Source organism: Osmerus mordax (genome assembly GCF_038355195.1).
Source record: "Osmerus mordax isolate fOsmMor3 chromosome 21 unlocalized genomic scaffold, fOsmMor3.pri SUPER_21_unloc_2, whole genome shotgun sequence".
NCBI lineage: Eukaryota > Metazoa > Chordata > Actinopteri > Osmeriformes > Osmeridae > Osmerus > Osmerus mordax.
In genome coordinates, this window is record NW_027120395.1 from 81,834 (window position 1) to 106,377 (window position 24,544).

Sequence of the window (24,544 nt, forward strand, 5' to 3'; positions counted from 1 at the left end):
CCTGGTTATAGTGGTTTTCTATACTAGTTTAACCGTGTTATTATCAACAGCATTGAATTGAGCCCATCTGTTCTCTCCTTAACGAGGCTCCGTGCTGCCCTTAATTGGCTCCTAACGAGGCTCTAGCCAGCCTCTGATTGGTCCCTCTGGGGTTTAATTAAGAGGTGTCCTTAACCCTTATGCTGGGGACACACCACAGGATAATCGGGCCGATTTCGCCCCTACCGTCAATCCTCGGTAATGTCCCGATTATCTTGATGGTTCTGCAGATTATTTGATCAGATTTTCCCTTGGTGTGAGGTGTGTCAAGAGTGACCGAATCTGCTCGGTCGCCTCGATCGCGAATCGTAAATATTCAAGATCAGAAATCCTGATGTGTGGGGGGAACACACACTTCTCTCTCTCTCTCTTTTGCTTTCTCTCTCTCTTTTACTTTCTCTCTCCATCCCCTCCTTACCTCAGTCATCCCACCTCTTTACCCTCCACCCAACCCCCCCCCCCACCCCCATCACCCCTTCAGCTCCTGGGGCTTCTTGACGGGGGCGAACAGCCCGCAACATGCCCCCTCCCCCATCCAGGCCGGCCGGTCCATCTTGGTCACGTAGAGCAGGGGCTCGATGCTGCTGCTCAGGTCCATGAGGGAAAAGACGCTAGTGGCTACTTGGCAGCGGAACTGGGCCATGGTGAAGTAGGAGTAGAAGGGCATGAGAGCTACGGCGGGGAGGTAGTTGAAGATGATGATGCTCAGCAGGGTCAGCACCATCTTCAAGGCTTTCTTCTTCACGGGGTGCATGACCTCCTTGCCGGCCACGGAGCGCCTCAGCGCCCAGACGACGGAGATGTTGCAGAAGATCATGAGGGCGAAGCTGAAGAGGATGAGGCCGCTGAAGACCTCGTTGACGCTCATCGGTCCCAGGATGCTCTTGGTGAGGCCGAACGCCAGGATGAGGGACCACGCCACCACGGAGACGGCAGCGCGGATCTTGTTGTCACGGATGCCGGTGAAGAGGACGGGGTGGACCACGGCGACGTAGCGGTCCATGCAGATGCACACCTGGGGAGGGGGGGGGGAATGATGTCATCATGTGCTCTTTCATCCATGCATCCATCTGTTCAACCATTCATCCCTCCCTCCCCTCATCCCCTCCACCCTCCTGGAGTTCCTGCTCACCAGGAAGACAGGAGCGGTATCCTTGACCCCATAGGCGAAGTGCTGGAAGAACCACAAGCCGTCGTTTTGCAGGACCAACCGGTTGACCATCTCGATGGGGGTCATGAGGCAGAAGTAGGCGTCCAGGATGGCCAGGTTGATGATGAAGATGTCCGACGTGGACGAGTCGCTCTTTTTGCTGCGGGCGATCAGCCAGATGACCATCAAGTTCAGGGGCGTGCCGATCGCCAGGTTGAAGACCTGAGGAGGGGGAAGGAGGAGGAGAAGGAGGAAGAAAAACTAGAGGAGGGATGTATGGACGGATCGTAAAATGCATTAAAAACATGAGATTGGCTGAGGCGTGGGCAGATGTCCAGACGGACGGGCAGACAGGCAGACAGGCAGGCAGGCAGGCAGATAAGCAGACGGGCTGAGGGCCTCACCTTGACGCCAAAGTAGAACACAAATGCGTACGGGGAGGGCTCACATATGTCCAGCAAGTACCAGAGGGGTCGGATTCCTGAAGTATCCAGGGTCGTGGAGTTCAGAGACGGGTCGACCGCCGTCACGTTGGAATAACTCATCCTGGAAGATGGGTTCAGGAGGAGAGAGAGGGAGAGACAGAGATGTTTTTATTTACTTTACTGGGCAGTCAACACTCCCCGCTAGCCACCAGCTACACCACACTGGACATTTGGAACCAAGACACCCTAACACCTCACATCCCATGAGCCGAATGCAGGAAGACTCTACACTACGTCCATATCAACCCAACATGAAACCCGTCTTGGACCTGGACACCACAGGCGTGTCTGAAGGAAGATCAGAGGGACCCTAAAGGCTCTTACCTGAGGGGAGTCGTACCCCACACACTGCCTCTCTCCTCAGTCCACTCCGGTTGTCACCGCCAGTCTCTCTGGTTCCCGTAGAAGACGTGTGTTTCCTCCTGAGAGAGCGTGCGTTCCTAAAGCGACCCTCTTCTCCACACAGCCGTCTCACAGGGGCCCGCGCTACTTCTAGACGCTCACCTGGGACCAGCAGCGAGCTTCCATAGGACGGACGATCTGATTGGAGGAGCCGGTCTGCTGAGCATCCATCCAAGATGGCCGCCCCCTTTGAGGTGGCCACAGCGCAGGGATGTGATTGGACGGCGTGGCCAAATAGAGGAGGGTGATGCCAGAGAGAGATGTTCTGGGATTGGACGGTTGGTGTTGGTGGTGAGGAGGAGGAGGGGGGGTTGTTAGGTAGGCAGGGCCTGAGCTTGGTTGTCGGTGCTTTCTCAATTATTCGTAACCTCTCCATCGCTATTGGTTTGAGGGGCTTACACTGGTGGCGCTGGTCTAAGGTCAGATTAGGCTTCACATCGCTGATAGTCAGAGACGGATGAGACAACGACGTAACTGATCTCAGATCTTTGCTGCAGGGCAAGTTCACCTCCCTCTCGCACCACTAAAGTGTGGCTTCCCCTGATGTAAGGGAGAGCTGACAAACAGGTGATGCAAGGCAGAGCCACTCGGCACTGACAACAAACATGAGAAATATGGAGCAAGCTCTTACTAATGTGTTCAGTTCTCTGCGGCGGTACGTTCGGCGAGGCGGGGAGAGGTTCCGCTGGGACGTGGAGCTCTCGGTCGGACAACATACAACAGGTGATCAGAACGACCGCTCTGCTGCGGTCATGTCGTTGTGTAATGTTGCCGGGTAGGTCCCGTGAAATGGTCACAAGGTTGTGTTGGGGGGGGAGGTTACTCAACACACCTGGTTACTCAACACACCTGGTTACTCAACACACCTGGTTACTCAACACACCTGGTATCAGAGATAGGGGAGAGGGGGAAAGGGGGAGAAGGAGTCAAAAAGAGGGAAAGAGATGGGGAGAGAGTTGATATCGGTATCGGTGCATCCCTAAATTTAATAGTAACACTTAAGTTAAAGACAACATAATATAGCCTCCACATAACAAATACCAAAACAAAGGGGTTATAAACACTGTGATTTAAGATTGTGGGCTGGGGGTACAAAACCTATCCAACCTGAACTCTTATAAATTAACACAAAAATAACAATTAACATTGTTTATTTGAAGTAATGTCTTAATTGTGGTAGGTAAGATTTTTTTTTTTAAACCTAGTACTGCCTTTTATTTCACCCTCCTACCAGCAGGGGGGGCGACCACAATGATAGTATTGGAGTGTGCCTAGATCTGGTTTGTAGGGGCATTAGATTTACTTCAACTGTTGACCCAGACTCAAACACTGCAGGAGAGCGGAGATCCTCATGTCCTTTTACAGCACAGGAGTAGCTGTCCTGAGAGTTACTGGAGACAGAGAGCTGTTGGGATGAAGCCTGTTGTTCAGGTTGTCCTTTCTTGTACCAGATGTAGGAGCCTCACAGCCTCACACCCAGAGCTCCCCCTACTGGCGGCCTGGAGACATTACAGCCTCACACCCAGAGGGCCGTGCGCCACTGTGGTAATGTGGCTTAGGCAAATCATTATCTACAGGAGCCACTAGGTGGCGCTGATAGCAATGATGTTATGTTATCAAGCTTGCTTCAGCAGGTGGTTTTTGGAATACAAACGACACATGTAGACTGGAACTTGCAGTTAATAAACCACCCGTGTTCTTCCCTGGTAATTATTTCATCTCACAAGTGTTCCTTTGGAGTTATTACAGCCACTGAGATACATTCATCACCTGTCCCACCTAACAAGCAGGTTAAACTGTAGGAAGTAGACAAGAGGCTTTCTCACACACAAATCAAACTTTGTTTAAAAAAATTGTATTCAAACAGCATCACACAAGTAGAAAAATATCTTTTGAGAGTTAGAAAAATTGTATTACCTTATTCTATTATATTCAGCAACAATAAATTAGCTTAAGTAAATCTTGTAAACTTTAAAGGTTTTCAAGCTGCCTTGTAAGGAAAAACTGAATGGGAGGCTGAATTACTCACTTGATCAATCAATTAAAATTACAGTATTTTCTTTTCCGATGTTCAATAAAAATGGTAGCAGTGTACACCAGAACAGTGTCCTCCAAAACATCAGCAACATAAATGTTTGTGCTTCTGCATGTCCTCTCAGTCCCACAACAACAGCAGAGTACTGGAGAAATACTCTACGAGTGCATCTGAGGGAATAAAATAATGCTAAATGACTAACATCAACCCTGAAGACACAGAATATATCTGAAAACTGATGACACACGTCTTCTGCAGTCTGAGTATCAGATGAGACAAATCCAAACATATCGGGGAAATATACTAAATACATAAATCAATCAATTAACAGATCAACTCATTGATTAATCTATCAATTAAGTTCATGACACAAAATCACTGTTGTTACAGTCTAGAGTCAACAGTCTAAAACTGATAACTCTAACTAAACATGAACTAACAAAATAAACAGTTATTAACTTCACCAAAAATACTTTATCATAAAAACATCTATAAGATACAGAATCCAAGCATGATCTAAGCACAATAAACATTATGTTTCTAAATCAAGATAAGATAACACAATAACATATTTAATTCAATGTATTTCAAGATCTCTGTCCACTAAAGCAAACATGACTATTCTGACTTCCAGAATAGTCAACAGAAATGTAAGCTACAGTAAATAAAAAACTTAACTAAAGACAAAGTTGTATTTTGCCTTAAACAGGACTTTTCAGGCACCCAACATTGTTACCATGACAGCAGGGGTGGTGTGGAGGCGATGAGGAAAAAAAGATGAAAAAAGACGATAATTAACAATATGAAGAAAAAAAAAAAACTGGAAAAACTGGAAACAACAAAATATTTAATAAAATACTAATGTTTGTAAATCAGTAAAACACTAAAAAATACAAAATAAATATCCAAATATCATTAGCTAATAGATCATTTTATTTCGTTTTATTACTTTGTTTTAGTGATTGTTTTACTTTTTAGAAAAATCTAAATGTCAAGTTTTGACCATAAAGTCACTTTTGGACAACTTTGACTGAATCTGAGGACTTTTGGGGAGTTATGGGTACATGTTTTCATGTCCCCGTTAAATAACAGTCCCCAGAAACCAATACTAACACGTTTTTGATTTGAAAGATTGTGTGGTCGTATTGTGTGTGTGTTGCTTTGTGTTCATGCAGTTTGAGCATATTTGAGTGACGTCAGCGCTTGGGTTTGGTGACGGTGCTGTAGAGAGCAGAGGGATCCTCGGTGGTCTGAACAGCGACTCTGAACACAGACAACAAGGAAAGTCAACACCGTTAGGTTCCACATTTAAAACAGAGTCAGACATTCTGTGTTTTTCCTGTAGGAATACTGAATTTCCAGTCGGGATAAATAATGTTGTATCAATGCAATCCTGTTCCATCTGATGTGATGATATGCTCACCGGGGGGCAGGATTGGACCGGTTGAACTGCACAGTAGCGTACTGCACATCCTCTTCCTGGTTCTGGGGCTGCACTGATTGGATGGTGGAGTAGAGGGGGACTTCCTGGGTCTTGGAGCGAGAGAATTCGACGCTGGCGTAGTAGACGTCATCCTGCTGGCCTGTGTCTGTGTCCTGTGTAGTCATTTTGAACGAATCATTAGTGTGACTCGGGAGTAACGAGTAGTCTCAGAGAATGGGTCGTTCATTTTCTCGTGGCCGAGATTTAAAAAAACAAAACCTGTAATTATCACTTGTGAACAAATCTCATTCACGTCTTACCAAGGCCGTAATCATCATACATGATATTGGGGACACATCCCCCCCAATATTCATATCTGGTCAAAATGTCCCCCCCAATATATTGATATAAAAATATAAATGTGCTACGCTACAACAGGCAACCACGCACGCTGTCCGAAATTATCATAAAAAATGAAATTCATCCCCCCCAATGTTGACTCCATGGATACGGCCTTGCATCTTACTATACTAAACCTAGCGGTCACAAGTACTGAGCCTATGCAGGTCACGTGACAAATGATCCAAAGACTGGTACCCGAACACACGGCCGGCAGATGAACGAATCATTGATCCGAAGACTCGGTTGGCAGAAGAACGAATCATTGATCCGAAGACTCGGTTGGCAGAAGAACGAATCATTGATCCGAAGACTCGGTTGGCAGAAGAACGAATCATTGATCCGAAGACTCGGTTGGCAGAAGAACGAATCATTGATCCGAAGACTCGGTTGGCAGAAGAACGAAACATTGATCCGAAGACTCGGTCGGGAGGTGAACGATTCGTTCCTTCTTTCGGGTACCAGTCTTTGGATCATTTGTCACGTGACCTGCATAGGCTCAGTACTTGTGACCGCTAGGTTTAGTATAGTAAGATGCAAGGCCGTATCCATGGAGTCAACATTGGGGGGGATGAATTTCATTTTTTATGATAATTTCGGACAGCGTGCGTGGTTGCCTGTCATAGTGTAGCACATTTATATTTTTATATCAATATATTGGGGGGAACATTTTGACCAGATTTGAGACCATCAACACTGTCGAAGCTGTGCAGCTGAAAAACTGTCAGGGCCTAGATGAGACCCAACAGAGCCAGTTAAAACAGCTGCTACTAGAGTTTGCATGGGGGGAGGAGGAGGTGGGGCAAGACACTGGGAATGCCCGACCCATTAAAATACGACCCCGTCGTATCCCGCTGGCCCGCAGGGAAGCAGCAGACGAAGCTATCGTTGACATGTTGCGGGCCGATTTCATCGAACCATCCAATAGCCCATGGTCTGCACCGGTTGTCATGGTGCCTAAGAAAGGGGGTAAACTTAGGAACGCCCCCAAAAAAACAAAAGAAGCCGGCTGAAGCAGTGAATGCCATTGGCTGTTTCAAGTCAGACGGCAGTGAATGCCATTGGCTGCTTCAGGTCAGACGGCAGTGAATGCCATTGGCTGCTTCAAGTCAGACGGCAGTGAATGCCTTTGGCTGCTTCTAGTCAGCCGGCTGTCGGCGCTGAATGAAGTCGAACACACCTAATAATAAATAATATAAACGTGAGATTACTGTTGTAGTATGCGTTGCTTGATAACAAGCACACGTGTAATGTTGAATTAAAACACCACAAACAAGCACTAACACACAAAACACTTATATGTGCGCACAAACACACACACACAAACACGCACCTGTCCATTATCTACTGGGTGCCTAGAATTACTGCAGTTGGTCTTTTTCTTCCTATGGAAATAATTCATAAAATCACACAAAATATATCAATCACTAAAACTGTACCACCTTTACAGGTAAATACATCTACACAATGAATACATCAATAATCATTATTAACTACAATACTTTTGTGGTTACAAATTAAATAAATACTGCTCTGTATTAGTCCACAATCTATTTTGTATGAATTTATGAAAACTTTGGCATCATATTTCAGTTAGAGACAGTCCCTTCCTCACCTGCAGAGGAGGCAGGCAGAGAGGAGGATGACGGCCAGGAGAACAGAGAATGTGGTTCCTGCTGCGGCAGCCTGAGCTGTTGAGATCCCTGAACAACACAACAGGGGAAACCAGGCCTGCACTGTACATCACATGGTGACAAAAACCTTTAGAATGTAGTAAACCATGGTGAATATGTATTTATTTGTATCATTTTCCTACCTGTTCTAACGATCAGTGTGATCATTACAACAGAGGAGTTTGTAGCTCCTACTGTATTCCCAGCCTGACAGTAGTATCCTCCACTGTCCTCAGATCTGATGTTAGTGATGGTGTAGCTCTGTCCAGATGATTTAGATGAGGTGATGTTCTCCTGGTACCAGGTGTATGTCTGCACTGGTGGGTTAGCATCACTGCTGCAGGTCAGAGTCACTGAACTGCCCTCCACTACTTCACCAGAGGGACTGACTGACACAGACAGATTCCTTGGTTTGTCTGAAAGAAGACATATAGGCATAGAGATATGAAAAATTCAAATAAAACATAGATTATGTTGATGGATTTGTCCAAACGTAGAACTGATTGTGTGTCATACTTACATAAAACATAGATCAGAACTCCATGTGAACTACTGTCACCAACATCATTCTGAGCTCTAGACCAATACTGTCCACTGTCCTCAGATCTGATATTAGTGATGGTGTAGCTCTGTCCAGATGATTTAGATGAGGTGATGTTCTCCTGGTACCAGGTGTATGTCTGCACTGGTGGGTTAGCATCACTGCTGCAGGTCAGAGTCACTGAACTGCCCTCCACTACTTCACCAGAGGGACTGACTGACAATGATATATTCCTTGGTTTATCTGGGGCAATAAAGAGAAGAACAGCTTGAAGTTAGAAGACAGGGTTAAGAATCAGAATCAGAATGAGATTTATTCGCCATAAAAGTTTGCACAGACAAGGAATTTCCTTTGGCAGGAAGGTGCAAACAATAAACATATAGGGACCTAACATTTTATTGTTTGCACCTTCCTGCCAAAGCAAATTCCTTGTCTGTGAAGAAGGATGCTATGTTTTTTATTCAGACTTTCATTTGAACAATATTAATTCTTAAATATAAAAGTGCAACCAAGTGAAAATCATACTGTCTGGTGGTGATGTGAAACATAAATACTGTAGTAAGAGTTGTTATCATGGTAGTGATGTGTGGTAACACAGCAGTTAGACCCAGACTCACACACTGCAGGAGAGCGGAGATCCTCATGGCCTTCTACAGCACAGGAGTAGCTGTCCTTATAGTTACTGGAGACAGAGAGCTGTTGGGATGAAGCCTGTTGTACATGTTGTCCGTTCTTGTACCAGATGTAGGAGGGGTTACCAGGCAGAGGACAGGTGGAGCTACAGGTCAGGGTCTTCTCTCCCCAGGTAGAAGGAGTCACCTTCACCTGAAGACCTGGGGTCAGAAACAACAGCAGTCATCTAACAGTGATACAAGCCCTGTCCTCAGGTCACAAGGTCAGAGTGTAATTGAGTCTTATACTGTAATATAGAAATGACCTGTGACAGTCAGAGTGGTTCCAGAGAAACTGTCCCCCCAGTCATATCGTGGATCTCTTGTCTTGAATGTGAAGCGATACTCTCCTGAGTCTCTCTCTCTCAGGTGTGTGATGGTCATGGTGGAGGACTTCCTCTCTGTTCTAGAGTACTGCACACGACCTGCGTAATCTGGGTCTCCAGCTAGATCCTCAGGTGCAGATCTGTCCCTCCATCCATCTCTCCTTCCAGGACTGAACCAGAAGCTGGAGGTGACGGTTAAATAACTGTAATAGGTGCAAGAGATGTCCACTGATGAGCCCTTCAAGACACACAGTCTCCTGGTGGAGTAAGTCACTCTGCTGCAGTACTGATCATCAACACCTGGAACACAGAGACACACAGCAGCTCAGAAAGATGTTGTGTTGCACATTCTGGATTTAAACTGGTATAAAATATGTGATAAAGTATTCTGTTCTGAGGTGATGTGAAACATAAATACTGTAGTAAGAGTTGTTATCATGGTAGTGATGTGTGGTAACACAGCAGTTAGACCCAGACTCACACACTGCAGGAGAGCGGAGATCCTCATGGCCTTTTACAGCACAGGAGTAGCTGTCCTGAGAGTAACTGGAGACAGAGAGCTGTTGGGATGAAGCCTGTTGTACATGTTGTCCGTTCTTGTACCAGATGTAGGAGGGGTTACCAGTCAGAGGACAGGTGTAGCTACAGGTCAGGATCTTCTCTACCCAGGTAGAAGGAGTCACCTTCACCTGAAGACCTGGGGTCAGAAACAACAGCAGTCATCTAACAGTGATACAAGCCCTGTCCTCAGGTCACAAGGTCAGAGTCTCAGTACAGAACAATGTTCAGCACCACCCCTGTCAGTGACAGCAGAGACTAGTGAGTGACACACTCCAGCTACTGTTGGCTTCTGAGCTCTACACTTAGATCAGATGCAGTTAGACCACATCAGGAATAAAGGTGTTGTAGACAGCTGGGAGATACTTTAGGAGGTTGATAAAGGTTCTATATTAATGTTTTAAAATAACTAAACAGTAACATTCAGAATAGATACAGACAGTAGAGTAACACAGAGAGTATAACTGTACCTGTAACAGAGAGAGTGACTCCTGGGTGGCCAGTATATGTCTCTTCATGTTGTTCTGTTATAAACCTGAACTTGTACACATCAGCATCTCTCTCTCTCAGGTCTGTGATAGTCAGGGTTGCTTCTCTCTTCTTATCCCCACGGTACTGCACACGACCTGTATACTCTGGGTCCAGTCTCAGGTTCTGTCGACGTTCACCAGTCTTCCATGTGGTAAACCAGAATGTTGTAGTGACTGTGAGATCACTGGGGTAAGTATAGGAGCAGGACAGGTCCACTGATGAGCCTCTCAAGGCACAGACACTCTGGAGGGTGTAAGTCACTCCCCAGTACTGACCCAGCACCACTGCAACACAGTCACACATCACCAGCACATTAGAGGAAGCACAAACCTACTTCTCAAATAGAAATTACATAATTTTCATGAATAACAATATATAAACATATGTTAAATTAATTTGTCTCAGTGTTAGATAATGTGTTTTTCAACAAGTATCAACTGATTACATTATTTGATTAATAAACCTATTTGGTGATGGTTAAAGTAGACTTTGGACCATAATTCTAATAAGGACTAAGGTTAAAGGTCAAACTTAAAGAAAGATTAACAAGGTCATAGATACCTGCCACAGAGCAGAGGAAGACCACAAACACACTTCCTGTAGTTCTCAACTCCATAGCTGCATCACCACCCTGCGGTCTGACAGACACAACAGAGGTCAACAAAACACACTAATAATTGAATACTTGGTGTTCCTCTACAACATGCTTTAGAACCCCAGGACTCTGGAGGAGGGGCTAGGACTTCAGCCAATCAGATGCAGAATGGGCGGGAATTTCTCAATTTAGGAATTTGCTATTGGCTCTCTCGCACCAAACAAGCTCATTACAATACATTGAAAGTGCTGAACCTTCATGAAAGTAAACGCAAGCCTCGTGTTGACAGAATAAAACATCAAACACAGCTATTTACTACAAAATTAATTAAGTAATTAATTATTACATATGAAATAACGCAAAAAAAGAAGACACGTTCACGTCGATGGTACTTACAGAGAGGAAGGGAGGAGTGGGGTTGGTGGACTTGCTGGCAGTGTGATGTTCTGAACAGTGAGTGTGAAGTCTGTGGTTGATGGTTCAAAGTTCTCAGAATAAACAGTAAAGAAGCTCAGAGTACGGCTTCCTTCCTCTTCAGGACATTTACATGTTGTACAAGAATGACCGTTATGCTGTCAAGATGGTTTTCCATTTCCTCATTCAAGGCTGTCTAATATCTTTAGTCTTTTTATAATCCCAAAAGTCAAGTGCTACGTTTACTTGCTGCCCAAGCCTTTGTTGATAGTTTAAAACAGGGTCTATCACACACACACACACACACACACATAGGTTGGATAAAGGCACAGCTGGGGAGATGAGGGTAGAAAGAGAGATAAACAGAGAGAAAGAGTGTGTGTGTGAGAGAGGGGAAACAGAGAGACAGAAAAGAGAGGTGTGGTCTGTAATGAGGATGTGGTCTTGTGGCTGAAGCACAGAGAGCAGAGACAAGCCCCCAGACTGCTGTCTAACCAGGAGGATGCTGTTCTGCCCCCTGTAGGCCACTTCTAACACTGCATGTGTGTGTGAGAGAAGGGGAACTAGAGAGAGAGAGAGAGAGAGAGAGAGAGAGAGAGAGAGAGAGAGAGAGAGAGAGAGAGAGAGAGAGAGAGAGAGAGAGAGAGAGAAGGAAAGAGAGATAGAAAGAGGGAAAGACATGGGGAGAGAGTTGATATCGGTATCGGTGCATCCCTAAAGTTAATAGTAACACTTAAGTTAAAGACAACATAATATAGCCTGCACATAACAAATACCAAAACAGGGGTTATAAACACTGTTATTTAAGATTGTGGGCTGGGGGTACAAAACCTATCCAACCCGAACTCTTATAAATTAATAAAAAAATAGCATTTAACATTGTTTATTTGAAGCAATGTCTTAATTGTGGTAGGTAAGAATTGTTTTAAACCTAGTACTGTTTTATTTCACCCTCCTACCAGCAGGGGGCGACCACAACGATAGTACTGGAGTGTGCCTAGATCTGGTTTGTAGGTGCATTAGATTTTCTTCAACTGTTGGCATGTTTCTAACTTTTACATGAACACAAAACTGACTCCTAGCTGTCGTAACAGTCACTGTGACTAAATAGAAAATAAAAAATAAATCTAATGTGGACCATTAAAACAATCATACTGACATGAACATATTGAAATAATTATTGAAAGGTTTATAATATGTACGTCTATAAAAAAGTGCTTCACAAGCCAACTCTGTACTCATGAAAATTAATGACCAAATATCTCGTAGGATACAGAACTCTGGGTCACCACAAGAGCAACATGATTTAACAACTCAAATGTTTACATCTGTATATCTGTTACATCAGCTTACTGGTTTCTGTTAAACAGAAAGCTTTAAGCGGGAGTCAGCTGGCTGAGCGGTTAGGGAATCGGGCTAGTAATCAGAAGGTTGCTGGTTCGATTCCCCGGCCGTGCAAAATGACGTTGTGTCCTTGGGCAAGGCACTTCACCCTACTTGCCTCGGGGGGGAATGTCCCTGTACTTACTGTAAGTCGCTCTGGATAAGAGCGTCTGCTAAATGACTAAATGTAAATGTAAACAGCATGGAATCAAAATATCCCCATAAGAAGGTGCAGTTTCCTAGAATTGGAGATGCACATTTACCACTGCTATAATACTAAACACGCATCTTGTAAAAACGTATAGAAAAGTACCTTTTTTACAATGGTGGATATAGTGCGGGAAATATGTACGATTCTTAGACGTACTAGTATGTAAACTTAATTAAGATACTAGAACAGCCAACATAATTGGTTTGTTGAGGTCACACAATGAACACAAATTCAAGTATTGCGGTCATCGTCCGTTAAAGACCAAAACTGAGTACAAACGTTTACTGTTAAGTATTATTTTCAGTATTCTCTAAAACAACAAACACAGACATGGGCTAAACTTAATGTTTGGGCAGATCATATTTCACAACACTGTTTGCTGTGTAACTGTCAACACAACCTTAAAATATCCCCCATTGTTTGGAAATGTTGTGTCACAAAAATTGGAATAGCCACACAGGACAAATGCATTTAAAGCAAAAGGTAAAACAATAATTCAAGCATATGCACATCTTTAACTCTAAAATATAATATTTTAGTAAAAATACTGCAGGGAACACTGAATGTTGGAACTGTGTGTATATGCGTATGCATGTTGGGACTGTGTGTATGTGTTTCTATGCATGTGTGTGTATGTATGCAAGTGTGTGTGTGTGTATGTATGCAAGTGTGTGTGTGTGTATGCAAGTGTGTGTGTGGAGTTCTGAGGCAGTTTTGTTCAGTGCTACAGAGCCTGTAAAAACACAGTCTTTATCATTCTGGAGAGAAAACCACCTGCTGCTCATCGTTTTAAATGCAGGAATGCAATCATTCAATCAGTCTGTAGGGCCCTTAACCTGCATGGTCTGTAGGGCCCTTAACCTGCATGGTCTGTAGGGCCCTTAACCTGCATGGTCTGTAGGGCCCTTAACCTGCATGGTCTGTAGGGCCCTTAACCTGCATGGTCTGTAGGGCCCTTAACCTGCATGGTCTGTAGGGCCCTTAACCTGCATGGTCTGTAGGGCCCTTAACCTGCATGGTCTGTAGGGCCCTTAACCTGCATGGTCTGTAGGGCCCTTAACCTGCATGGTCTGTAGGGCCCTTAACCTACATGGTCTGTAGGGCCCTTAACCTGCATGGTCTGTAGGGCCCTTAACCTGCATGGTCTGTAGGGCCCTTAACCTGCATGGTCTGTAGGGCCCTTAACCTACATGTATATAATGAGTTGGCATGTTCTCCAAATATTTGGTGACAGTTTGATGAAAATTAAGCTTTTTGTAGCAATATCTGTACATTTCGGTCAAAGTAAATCTTCATACCATTAAATGACCTAGTCTGTTGCATATGAACAACAGGAACATGTGTCTCTCAAAAACAATAAAAGACTAAAGAATAAAAAGGTGTTTCTGACAGGCGCTGTATAGATCATCAAATATCTCAGCAAGAGAGAGAGAGAGCTTCCTGTTCCTCTCCATGGAGGAAGTGTAAAAACATCAAATCGATCACTGGAACAAACCAACCAACCATTGAAACCTTTGATCAAGCAGAGGACCATATCCACTCCCAGCCCAGTAAAACCTGGTTATCTTCCACCCAGGCACCGCTACCCTACATTCCTCTCATCTCGTCTTGATCACAACACCCTGATTCTAGCTGTTAGAAAACTGCGATTTAGGCTGAGTTTGTCTTTTTTGTCTTTTTTTTAATAGATGCACAAAAAAAGAAGATCTGTTTGACGTCGTTGGAGAGGACCTGGTCTGAGGGAGGCGTGTGTGGGGGTCACGCGCCGGCGATCTGCCCGTGAACACGGAAACGGTACACGCACGTGTACTCCACGTGACCCCAGTTGCTAAGGATACGGAGCTCCACAAAACGATGAACAGCCCCGCTTTGATCCTGAGGAGGAGAGGGGAGAGAGAGAGAGGGAGAGAGAGGGAGGGAGAGAGGGAGGGAGAGTGAGATTGTGAGAGAGGTTTTCCATAGAAGACAGATGTCCTGTAGAATATGTTAGAGAGGACTGTGAAGGATGCACTCTGGCAGTGTTGAGACAGGCCCCGGGTGACTTACTGGCAGCTTGAAAGTCTGGGTGGGTTCTCCATCCTGGTCGTAAGTGAACTTCCCCAACAGATTTCCCTCCTCAGAGTCAGTGGACATACCCTGAGAGAGGGTTGGGGGGAGAGAGAGAGACAGAGATGAGGGGGGAGGGAGAGAGACAGGGAGAGAGGGGTGAGGGAGAGAGACAGAGAGAGAGGGGGGAGGGGGGAGGGAGAGAGGGTTGGGGGGAGAGAGAGACAAACACGTCAGAACATCAGAGAATCAACAAATCTGATTGAAGGCATATTCTTGCAAAGCCTCTTGCTTCCATTCCTAAATCCCAACCAAGCCGGGACCAACCCCAGGGTTCAAAGGTCACAGCACTACTCACATAGACCTCAATCCCAGGGTTCAAAGGTCACAGCACTACTCACATAAACCTCAACCCCAGGGTTCAAAGGTCACAGCACTACTCACATAAACCTCAAAGTCACGAGGTGCGCTGTCGATGCGCCCGGTGGGTGAGTTGCATCGTGGGAGGTGGTCGAGGGTGACGTGAGTGATGCGGACGGGGTGAGACAGGGAGAGGACCAGGGTACCCTGCACGCCATGGAACGCCCAGCACTTCCCCGGCAACAGAACCTGGTTACCCTGGAGACGGGTGGGTGGTTGGTGTTTGAAAAGGGTCGTCAAGATCGACAAACAGACAGTTGAAGGAGTAAAGAAGGACATTGTAGGAGAGACAGTGGATGAGAAACACAACACAGAGAGACAGAGAGAGAGAGAGAGAGAATGAGAAGTGAGAAAGAAAGAAAGCTACAGAGAGAGAGAGAGAGAGCGCAAAATACAGACAGAGGGAGGGAGGGAGACGGAGAGAGAGAGGTTACCTGTATAACGGTGCGGGGGCTCTCTGAAGGGTACCACAGGGGGAAACCAAACAGAGTCACACACGCAGACCTGGTCCTGTAGGTCTCTGAACACCTGGTGCTGATCACACTGGCCCCTACACACACACACACACACACACACGCACGCGCACACACACACACACAGTGTGGAGATGACAGTTACTGTCGATGTACGTTGTTATTCCCATGTGACATGGACCAATCAGAACGCTGGAGAGAAGTGGTGATGTCACTAACCTTGGGTCTCCAGAGCAAAGTCAGCCATCCTATCAGCCAGGGGGCCACAGTCTTTACAGCTGGAGACAGGCTGGGTCTGCCTCACATACAGCTGCTGGTCCTAACACACACACACACACACACATACACACACACACACACACACACACACATACACACACACACACAAGGAGAAGAGATGTGTTTTCTCTGTCTCACCATTCTCTGTACCCTGTCGCTGAATTACTTCTCCATGGCCTTAACTTTCTCTTCTCCCCTCCCTCTAACTCGCTCCCCTCATCTCCTCCTCACCCCACCTCTCCTCCCTCTCCCCTCTCCTCCCTCTTCTCTCACCTTGACCCTGTCACTGAACCACTTCTCCAAGGCCAGTTTCAGCTCAGGGGTCAGCTCGTTGCTAGGGGCAGCGGCGGGCGTTTCCGGGCAGGGGGCTGGAGGCGGGGCCATCTTAATGGAGGACAGCTCCTGCTCCAGCTGACAGGAAACAGGAAGGGGATTCAGTCCCACGTTCAAATGCAGAAAACTTTATCGAATTTGGAAGTGGATCAGTCGGTAGATTATAATACACATGGTAACCTTGTCTGAACCGTGTTTATGAACTGTATTTGTGTGTGTATTGTGGTGTGTGTATGTGTGTACCTTAGTGGTGCATGTGTGTGTGTGTATACCTTAGTGGTGTGTGTGTGTGTACATTGGTGGTGTGTGTGTGTACCTTGGTGGTGTGTGTGTATACCTTGGTGGTGTGTGTGTGTGTATACCTTAGTGGTGTGTGTGTGTGTATACCTTGGTGGTGTGTGTGTGTGTGTATACCTTAGTGGTGTGTGTGTATACCTTGGTGGTGTGTGTGTGTGTATACCTTGGTGGTGTGTGTGTATACCTTAGTGGTGTGTGTGTATACCTTGGTGGTGTGTGTGTGTGTATACCTTGGTGGTGTGTGTGTATACCTTAGTGGTGTGTGTGTATACCTTGGTGGTGTGTGTGTGTGTATACCTTGGTGGTGTGTGTGTATACCTTGGTGGTGTGTGTGTATACCTTGGTGGTGTGTGTGTATACCTTGGTGGTGTGTGTGTATACCTTAGTGGTGTGTGTGTGTGTATACCTTAGTGGTGTGTGTATACCTTGGTGGTGTGTGTGTGTGTATACCTTGGTGGTGTGTGTGTATACCTTAGTGGTGTGTGTGTATACCTTGGTGGTGTGTGTGTGTGTATACCTTGGTGGTGTGTGTGTATACCTTGGTGGTGTGTGTGTATACCTTGGTGGTGTGTGTGTATACCTTGGTGGTGTGTGTGTATACCTTGGTGGTGTGTGTGTGTGTATACCTTGGTGGTGTGTGTGTATACCTTGGTGGTGTGTGAGAGCTGCGTCTCCAGTCTCTGCATCAGTCCTGAGGTGGCTGAGTGTGTGTCGCTCTGCAGGTCTCTGATCTGCCAGCTCAGCCCTGACACCTCCTGGTCCAGACGCACGTTCTGCTGAGATACAACACTGCACACACACACACACACACACACACACACACACACAGCGTGTTATATAATACTACGTAAAGTCTGCTAGTGTAAATCTGTATAAGCTTCCTTATAACCTGGCATCTATTATGTGGCATCTCTTGTGTGACCGTTGGTCGAGCAAAACAATCTTTGTTTTTGTTTGTACAAGGTTATAAAACATGACATATGTCATGTCACCATGCCAACCGGCTGGAGAGTCTCACCTCTCCACTCTTTGACTGATGCCTCTGATGTCTGTCTGCAGTCTTAGCTCCACCTGCAGGAGGGAGGAGGAATTACAGGTCAACTACTTTTGGAATGGAAAATAGCAACAACAACAAAAAATATATGGAAAACTACTGTCGGCTGTAGAGACGGGACGAAATAGTTATTTTAGTCGTCGTGTGTTTGAAGTTTGTTTCAGTAAAATGCGGACTGCTCTACCACAACAATGATATGGTTGGTTAGTTTCACATTCTATACAGATGGTTGACTTCCTGTTTAGCTGACAGGAAGACAGGCTACAGCAGGAGAGGGACTGCATTCTCACCTCAGAAACCAGCCTCTGCTGTTTCAGCTCGATGTCTCTCTGCAAAGAGCACACACACACACACACACACAAAGTCAGAGAAACCATCACCATGCTCTTGAGGTCCTGAGTTGATCTTAGCAGTGGTGCCCACCCTCCCCTCCTCTCCCACCCTCCCCTCCTCTCCCACCCTCCCCTCCTCTCTCCTCCCACCCTCCCCTCCTCTCCCACCCTCCCCTCCTCTCTCCTCCCACCCTCCCCTCCCACCCTCCCCTCTCCTCCCACCCTCCCCTCCTCTCCCACCCTCCCCTCCCCTCCTCTCCCACCCTCCCCTCCTCTCCCACCCTCCCCCCTTCCCCACATGTAATAAGTCTTACCAGTAGCTTTTGCATCTTTTCTTCAATGGCTAAGTTCAGTCCGGAATCTCTCTCCTGGACAGAGAGAAGACAGGAGGCGGGGGGGACGACGACACGATCACAAAAAGGAGTAAAGAGAGAGGTGAGATAGAGATAAAAAGGTGAGGTAGAGAGAGAGGGGTGAGGTAGAGAGAGAGAGAGAGAGAGATAGGTGAGGTAGAGAGAGAGGGGGGGGGAGAAAGAGAGAGATTAAACGCAATTGTCTTTTTAAAATTGCTTTTGAAGGTGCACATTCTGGTGTTTCTAGAGTTCAGCCAGCAGTCCCTACCATGGTTACCATGGTTCTAGGGGGCGGAGGGATGATGGGAGGGGTTGTCATGACGGGCTGGTTCACGTTCATTAACAGGTTCTGAGTCATCAAGGTCATGATGGGTAGCATGGACCACACACCTGAGGAGAGGAGGGGAGGGGAGGAGGAAATGATGAATGGATGTTGGTGCGCTTGATCAAACTGGTGTTCTACGATGTGTAGAGGCTGTGAGGAAGGCACACTCACCAAAGGTCAGGAGGATGAGGATGAGGAGGACCAGAACAGCCTTCCTCACCTTAGGAGAAAACGGCACACCTGCTATAGGTGACCGACATAGAATAAACAGTTAATGTCAAGCTTACAAGGAGGTCTAATTGAGTGGATGAAGCTAATGCTAACCATCCACATTAAGTGAGTTGATGAAGCTAATGCTAACTATCCACATTAAGTGAGATGATGAAGCTAATGCTAACAAGCTATGTTGAACGGTTGGATGAAGCTAATGCTAAGGAGCAAGGGGACTGTTTTCACCTGAAGAGCAGGTGCTGTGTTTGCTGTTGGGTGCAGGAGGAGACAGGGGCACGCCTGCGAAACACAAACACTATCCGCTCTCACAGGCTGCAGCATGAAACCAGCAGACCAATAAACCACACACACACACGTCTTTATCACCACACACACACACACACACACACACACACACAGACAGACAGTCGGATGTTCTTATCACACCACACACACACCCCTCCCCCCTACTCACGTCTGCCGTAGCTGCCACTCCCAGAGCTGGTGATGGTGGCCGTGTTGCTGCAAAGCCCCTCAGACGACGAATACCCCGAGCTCTCCACTCCGCCCTGGAGCTTCTCCCGGAGGAGGCTGCCTCGGCCGGAGAGCACCCCAGGAGAGGGGCTCTGTCTGTGGGCTCGGGTCAGGCCCAGGACGGGGCCGGGGGTCGGGGCTGGAGACAGCACGGGGAGGTGGGTGGGGGCTGGGGTGGAGCTGGGGGAAGCCCACATGGTCTGTTTGCGCTGGGCCTCCCTCAGGGCTGGGGCCATGCCTGGGGGGGGGGGGGGGGGGGGGGAGGAGGGAGGGAGGGAGAGAGAGAGGGAGGGGAATAAAGGGAGAAGAAATTGAGAGAAAGAAACCGAGAAAGATAGAGCAAAAGGGAAAAAAAGTGAGAGAGAAAATGAAAAATTTAAGGACAGAGTCACAAACACATCTATCTGTCCATCCAACACAAGACAAAGTGAAGTAATCCGTACCAATGTACTCTTCAGCGTTTGTGATTGGCTCATTGAGAGCGGTGCTGCTGACCGTGCTGGCTACGCTGTTGGCACGACTGGAGGTGCGTGAGGCTGTCTTACGGCCCCCCGTTCTTTTCTTAAATACCCTGAGAGAGAGAGAGGAAGAGAGAGAGAGGAAGAGAGAGGAAGAGAGGAGCGAGAGAGGAAGAGAGGAGAGAGAGAGAAGGAAGAGAGAGGGTAAAGAATACAGGTTTAAATACTGGAGAAGTTTGGAAAGGAGTTACACCGGCATGTGAAGTTCGAGAAGTACACACACACACACACACACACACACACTCACACACACAGTGTTACCTGACTGGGCTCTCCCGGTACGACACACTGGTGACTGTACTGCTGTCTGAGTCTTCGTCTGACTGGTAGTACCCACCTGTCACTAGGCGGGCACTCCGGCGAGACATGACTGAGAGAGAGAGAGAGAGAGAGAGAGAGAGAGAGAGAGAGAGAGAGAGAGAGAGAGAGGGAGGGAGAGATACTGTATATAGTTATATTTTAAAACTTAAATGTTACAAGTATAAAAATATAAGAGATTAATATCTCCAAAAATGTAACCAGTTCATTAAAAACTACGCAGAGCTTGATACAAACGAGAAATTAAGGATATCTCTGGGCGAAGGGCCTACTGCAAGTCTTGCCGCTAGATACGTATCTCAATGTCACAACCTGAGGGACAGTGAATCAACCTTGTATGATTGTTAAAACCTTTCTGTATCTTAACATGCATTTATCTGTCACTTTTCTACAGTCTCCAACTCACTATGCTACTGTTATTTTGTTATATTATTATTGTTATATTCCTTGTTATATGTTATGATATATATGTAAAAAATATATATATATATATTATATTGTCCCTTCAATGTGGACTGCTTTGGCAATATTGCTCAACCCGAACAGTCATGCCAATAAAGCATTCTGAACTGAGAGGGAGAGAGACAGAGAGGTTATTTTAACACAGTAAGAGTGAGAGATAAGACAGCAGTGAGACTGAAACTGTCAAATGTGTTCTTTAAAACGGGACACAGGCGCACCACAATTACAAAAATAAACGTTGTCATAACATTGACAGGGCCCTTTTAGCGACAGACCAAAACATGCTCTGCCACTGTGTTGCTAGGGAGTTTTGGTATTAAGGATGGTAACCAGGAAGTGAAAGATGCTAATAGCGGTTAGCTGTTAGGGCCTCTGACAGGAGCGGTTCTCTACAGTCCATTATCTGGGATGCAGTTAATCTGAAGATGTAAACACGCTCACATAAATGCACAAACTAATCAAACACTAAAACACATAGTACACACACCCAAAGACAAACTTTGTCAAAATTCACATGGGAAAGCATTCATACACGCACACAAAAACATGAACATAGGGTAGAGACACATGGAAATAAACACACATATATATACTACTGTCCTTTAGACACAGGACATGAGTACAGTTCACTTCCTGGTTGGGGTTGGGGGTTCTGCTAGCATCCGAAAGCTATGTAGCCCTGAATACAGGAAGTGAAGGGAGTTTGTTGTAGAGAAGATAGTTAACTGGGCTGGGACAGTGTTTCTTAGAGGCTACGTGTGTGCGCTCTCCCACAACACTGACAGGATGTGTGTGTGTGTGTATGTGTGTGTCGCATGCAAATTCTGAGGTAACGGGATGTGTAAAAACACAGTGCCTTGAGTCAACTACAGTAGCACCGAGCAGTTTTTGTACATTTTTGTTAGATTACATTTTCCACAGTTCCTATGCTGTGGATTTGACGAGGGGTGTAGAGGAGGGAGGGAGGGAGTCAAAAGGAGTGTGATGATGGTGTCAACAACAGCTTGAGATAAAGAAAAAGTCGAAAAATAATTGTGCATGCCAGACAAGGCTTGCACACCCATGTAAACACACACAAAGTGAGTGAAGCTAGGCGGGGCACACAGACTGATATGACTCAACCCTTCTGGGCTCTGACACCATCCCTCCTCTCTTTCTCTCTTCTTCATCTCCCTCTTCTTCCCTCGGAGCAGCGGTTGGGTCTCTCTCTCTGTAACCACCCCTCCCCCTCCCCTCATCTCCCCTCCCTCTCTCCCTCCATATATTGGCTGCGTTCTAGCGACGCTAAGCATTGCTGTGTGGCCCAGAGGTGGACGAGAGCCAGTCTCAAGTTGCAACAGTTTGACGTTAGTGATAAGTTGCCCTTATTTGTGATTTTGTGTGAGCAGTCAGCAGGTGAGCTTCCACTTGCTGACTGGGGTTCTAGAAGCTCCGTAAGGTTGTGTGTGCGTGTGTGTGCTAGTCCAGGGCATACTGTGTGTGTGTGTACTAGTCCAGGGCATACTGTGTGTGTGTGTGCTAGTCCACGGCATACTGTGTGTGTGTGTACTAGTCCAGGGCATATTGTGTGTGTGTGTGCTAGTCCAGGGCATACTGTGTGTGTGTGTGTGTGTACTAGTCCAGGGCATACTGTGTGTGTGTGTGCTAGTCCAGGGCATACTGTGTGTGTGTGTGTGTGTACTAGTCCAGGGCATACTGTGTGTGTGTGTGCTAGTCCAGGGCATACTGTGTGTGTGTGTGCTAGTCCACGGCATACTGTGTGTGTGTGTGTGTACTAGTCCAGGGCATATTGTGTGTGTGTGTGCTAGTCCAGGGCATACTGTGTGTGTGTGTGTGCTAGTCCAGGGCATACTGTGTGTGTGTGTGTGCTAGTCCAGGGCATACTGTGTGTGTGTGTGCTAGTCCAGGGCATACTGTGTGTGGATGGCAACATACGTCTTGACAGACTAACTGAGCTAACTCAATCTTTCCCTCACTACCCTCTTCTACTCGCTCCATTCTCCTTACCCTCTCCCCTTCTCCTCACCCCCATCTTTCACTTCTCTCACCCCCCCCCCTCCCCTCCCCTCCCCTCCCCTCCCCCTCCCCTCCCCTCCGCTCCCCTGTATTGAAAACACACCAGGTCCACCTGGTTGCATCCGCCGTCATCCAATTAGGAGGTTAAGAAGTGGGTGGCTTATGGCCCTCACGTGTGTGTGTGTGTGTGTGTTAAGAGAGAAAGTCTGCATACAAGACTGTGTGTGTGTGTGTGTATCTTCTTGCATGGTTTCTGTCTGTGTGTGTGTGTGTGTGGCCTGTAGCCTTTCGCACAGGAGAGGAGGAAGATCCTTGGACAAGGACTGGTCTCTTTAGTCGCCATTGCTACTGGATCGGTTAAACTGAGAGGTGAAATGATGGAGAGGTGTTGGGAAAGAGAGAGAAAGAGAGATAGAGGGGGGGGGGGGAGGGGGGATATAGAAGGAATGAGAGAAAGCGTGTGTGTGTGTGTAAGAGGGAATAGTGCTGAGCCAGCATGAGAAGCTGTTTCCAGTAGGAACGAAGGGATTTGAAAGAATTACATGGTACAAAAGGTGCCAAGTCTCTAGCTTTAAAGCTACTTACTTACTTAGCATGCCAGAGACAGGAAAATGTATTTCCGAACAAGCTACGAATCTGTGCTGATTTATCGTTACGATACGTTCACGGGGTTGTCAGAACACGTTTGGGTTGTCATCGGACAACAAAATCATACCAGCTCCAGCATATGTTCTTACACTTACCGTTAGACCGTATAACGTTGACATCAAAAATACATGGCTAGCTAACAAGGGGAAAGCGGCATAGTAACAAACTTGGACAAAACTAAGGGAGGACAGTTTGTCCTTACTTACCTCCCTTTTTAGGTCAGATTTAGGACAAGAGAGCGAGTCACAAGAACCAGAAGTCTAGCTGTCAAATATGCGATAGGCTACCGCCTTGAACGTTCATCGATAATCCACTACAAGCACGAATAGATCACACAACGACACGCTTAAAACGGTATTTAAATTCCTTCCAATTCTTTGTGTCTCTCCGGCTTTTTGGATATCGGATATTGTGCTGGATAGACAAGAAGAACAGGCTTCGTATACGTGTTGCGCACAAGAATGCCAAGGGTCGACTGTTGCGATGCGGTGAACTGTTGCGATGCGGTGACAGTTTGAGGTGGCACCAGGGACGCTAGACAGTTGGTGAAACACACTCCTCCTCTTTTGGCTGTCTTGATGCGGGTCCTTATGTTTTGACAGTAGGACACAAAAACATTACAAAGGCGCCCTCTCGCGTTCATACTGGAATTCTACAACGACAGCACGGACCACGTGATTACAGTCGTTGCTGTTTTTCTTTCTTTTTTTTCTTTTTTTTCTTTTTTTACTAATTAATAACTTTTTTATATCAATTATCATAACAAACACAATACCGAACATCCTGAAGTCTGATTTGAAGATAAGTTGGAATGTGTAACTTTTCCTTTTATGTCCAATTAAATACTCGCGTAAGTTACCTCGTGTTCTGTTCCACAGAAACGGTTTGTGGTTGTAGTCGACTGTCGATCTGAGTAGGTCAGGCTTTGTTTTAAGCGGTGAAATATCTGCCGTAAAACGGTCTCTGATGTAGTCTAGTAAATGTTTGATTATGTGACATTATTATGTACGTGTCACTTTGACGTCATAATCAATGCTAGTGTCAACGCAACGAGAGTCACATAATTTAAAAAAAAGTATCAATCAACATG

At 46.3% G+C, this 24,544-nt stretch overlaps 3 protein-coding genes and 1 long non-coding RNA gene across 5 annotated transcripts; all 4 read right to left on the reverse strand.

Moving 5' to 3' along the window:
* Positions 1-508: 508 nt before the first annotated feature.
* On the reverse strand, positions 509-1,734 carry LOC136938901 (G-protein coupled receptor 4-like). The gene is made up of 3 exons (XM_067231817.1): positions 1,594-1,734; positions 1,172-1,411; positions 509-1,054 (listed from the first exon to the last, which is right to left on the reverse strand). The coding sequence occupies exons 1-3, from the start codon at positions 1,732-1,734 to the stop codon at positions 509-511; spliced, it is 927 nt and encodes a 308-aa protein (XP_067087918.1).
* A 2,160-nt stretch (positions 1,735-3,894) lies between these two features.
* Positions 3,895-5,705, reverse strand: LOC136938907 (uncharacterized). Its single transcript, XR_010875621.1, has 2 exons — positions 5,535-5,705; positions 3,895-5,374 (listed from the first exon to the last, which is right to left on the reverse strand). It is a non-coding gene; the product is annotated as an uncharacterized lncRNA (long non-coding RNA).
* Positions 5,706-7,544: 1,839 nt separating this feature from the next.
* Positions 7,545-11,387, reverse strand: LOC136938902 (uncharacterized). The gene is made up of 7 exons (XM_067231818.1): positions 11,225-11,387; positions 10,795-10,871; positions 10,173-10,517; positions 9,626-9,841; positions 9,085-9,444; positions 8,765-8,980; positions 7,545-7,636 (listed from the first exon to the last, which is right to left on the reverse strand). The coding sequence occupies exons 2-7, from the start codon at positions 10,847-10,849 to the stop codon at positions 7,545-7,547; spliced, it is 1,284 nt and encodes a 427-aa protein (XP_067087919.1). The 5' UTR covers positions 10,850-10,871; positions 11,225-11,387.
* Positions 11,388-12,088: 701 nt separating this feature from the next.
* sun2 (Sad1 and UNC84 domain containing 2) lies at positions 12,089-23,873 on the reverse strand. Of its 2 annotated transcripts, XM_067231820.1 has the most exons (17): positions 23,661-23,873; positions 20,272-20,380; positions 19,936-20,063; positions 19,434-19,730; positions 19,205-19,258; positions 18,920-18,991; positions 18,692-18,813; positions 18,385-18,438; positions 18,029-18,067; positions 17,703-17,755; positions 17,332-17,473; positions 16,328-16,465; positions 15,995-16,094; positions 15,737-15,852; positions 15,327-15,500; positions 14,883-14,972; positions 12,089-14,711 (listed from the first exon to the last, which is right to left on the reverse strand). In XM_067231820.1, exons 2-17 carry the CDS (start codon positions 20,376-20,378, stop codon positions 14,595-14,597), a joined length of 1,803 nt encoding a protein of 600 aa, XP_067087921.1. In that variant the 5' UTR covers positions 20,379-20,380; positions 23,661-23,873; the 3' UTR covers positions 12,089-14,594. The 2 variants fall into 2 exon arrangements, with proteins under 2 accessions (XP_067087921.1, XP_067087922.1); XM_067231821.1 differs by lacking the exon at positions 23,661-23,873 and having other exon boundaries at positions 18,701-18,813; positions 20,272-20,393.
* Positions 23,874-24,544: the final 671 nt, after the last annotated feature.

Excerpts from the sequence above, each read along its gene's own strand:
- sun2 (XM_067231820.1), bottom strand. The coding sequence starts at position 20,378 with ATGTCTCGCCGGAGTGCCCGCCTAGTGACAGGTGGGTACTACCAGTCA. Across the intron at positions 18,992-19,204 it reads ACACAGCACCTGCTCTTCAG|CAGGTGTGCCGTTTTCTCCT; the intron begins GTGAAAACAGTC and ends GGTCACCTATAG. Across the intron at positions 15,501-15,736 it reads GCCCCCGCACCGTTATACAG|GGTAACCAGGTTCTGTTGCC; the intron begins GTAACCTCTCTC and ends ACCCGTCTCCAG.
- LOC136938902 (XM_067231818.1), bottom strand. The coding sequence starts at position 10,849 with ATGGAGTTGAGAACTACAGGAAGTGTGTTTGTGGTCTTCCTCTGCTCT. Across the intron at positions 10,518-10,794 it reads CTTCCTCTGCTCTGTGGCAG|TGGTGCTGGGTCAGTACTGG; the intron begins GTATCTATGACC and ends ACTGTGTTGCAG. Across the intron at positions 8,981-9,084 it reads AACCACTCTGACTGTCACAG|GTCTTCAGGTGAAGGTGACT; the intron begins GTCATTTCTATA and ends TTCTGACCCCAG.
- LOC136938901 (XM_067231817.1), bottom strand. The coding sequence starts at position 1,734 with ATGAGTTATTCCAACGTGACGGCGGTCGACCCGTCTCTGAACTCCACG. Across the intron at positions 1,412-1,593 it reads TGTTCTACTTTGGCGTCAAG|GTCTTCAACCTGGCGATCGG; the intron begins GTGAGGCCCTCA and ends CCCCCTCCTCAG. Across the intron at positions 1,055-1,171 it reads ATACCGCTCCTGTCTTCCTG|GTGTGCATCTGCATGGACCG; the intron begins GTGAGCAGGAAC and ends CCCCCTCCCCAG.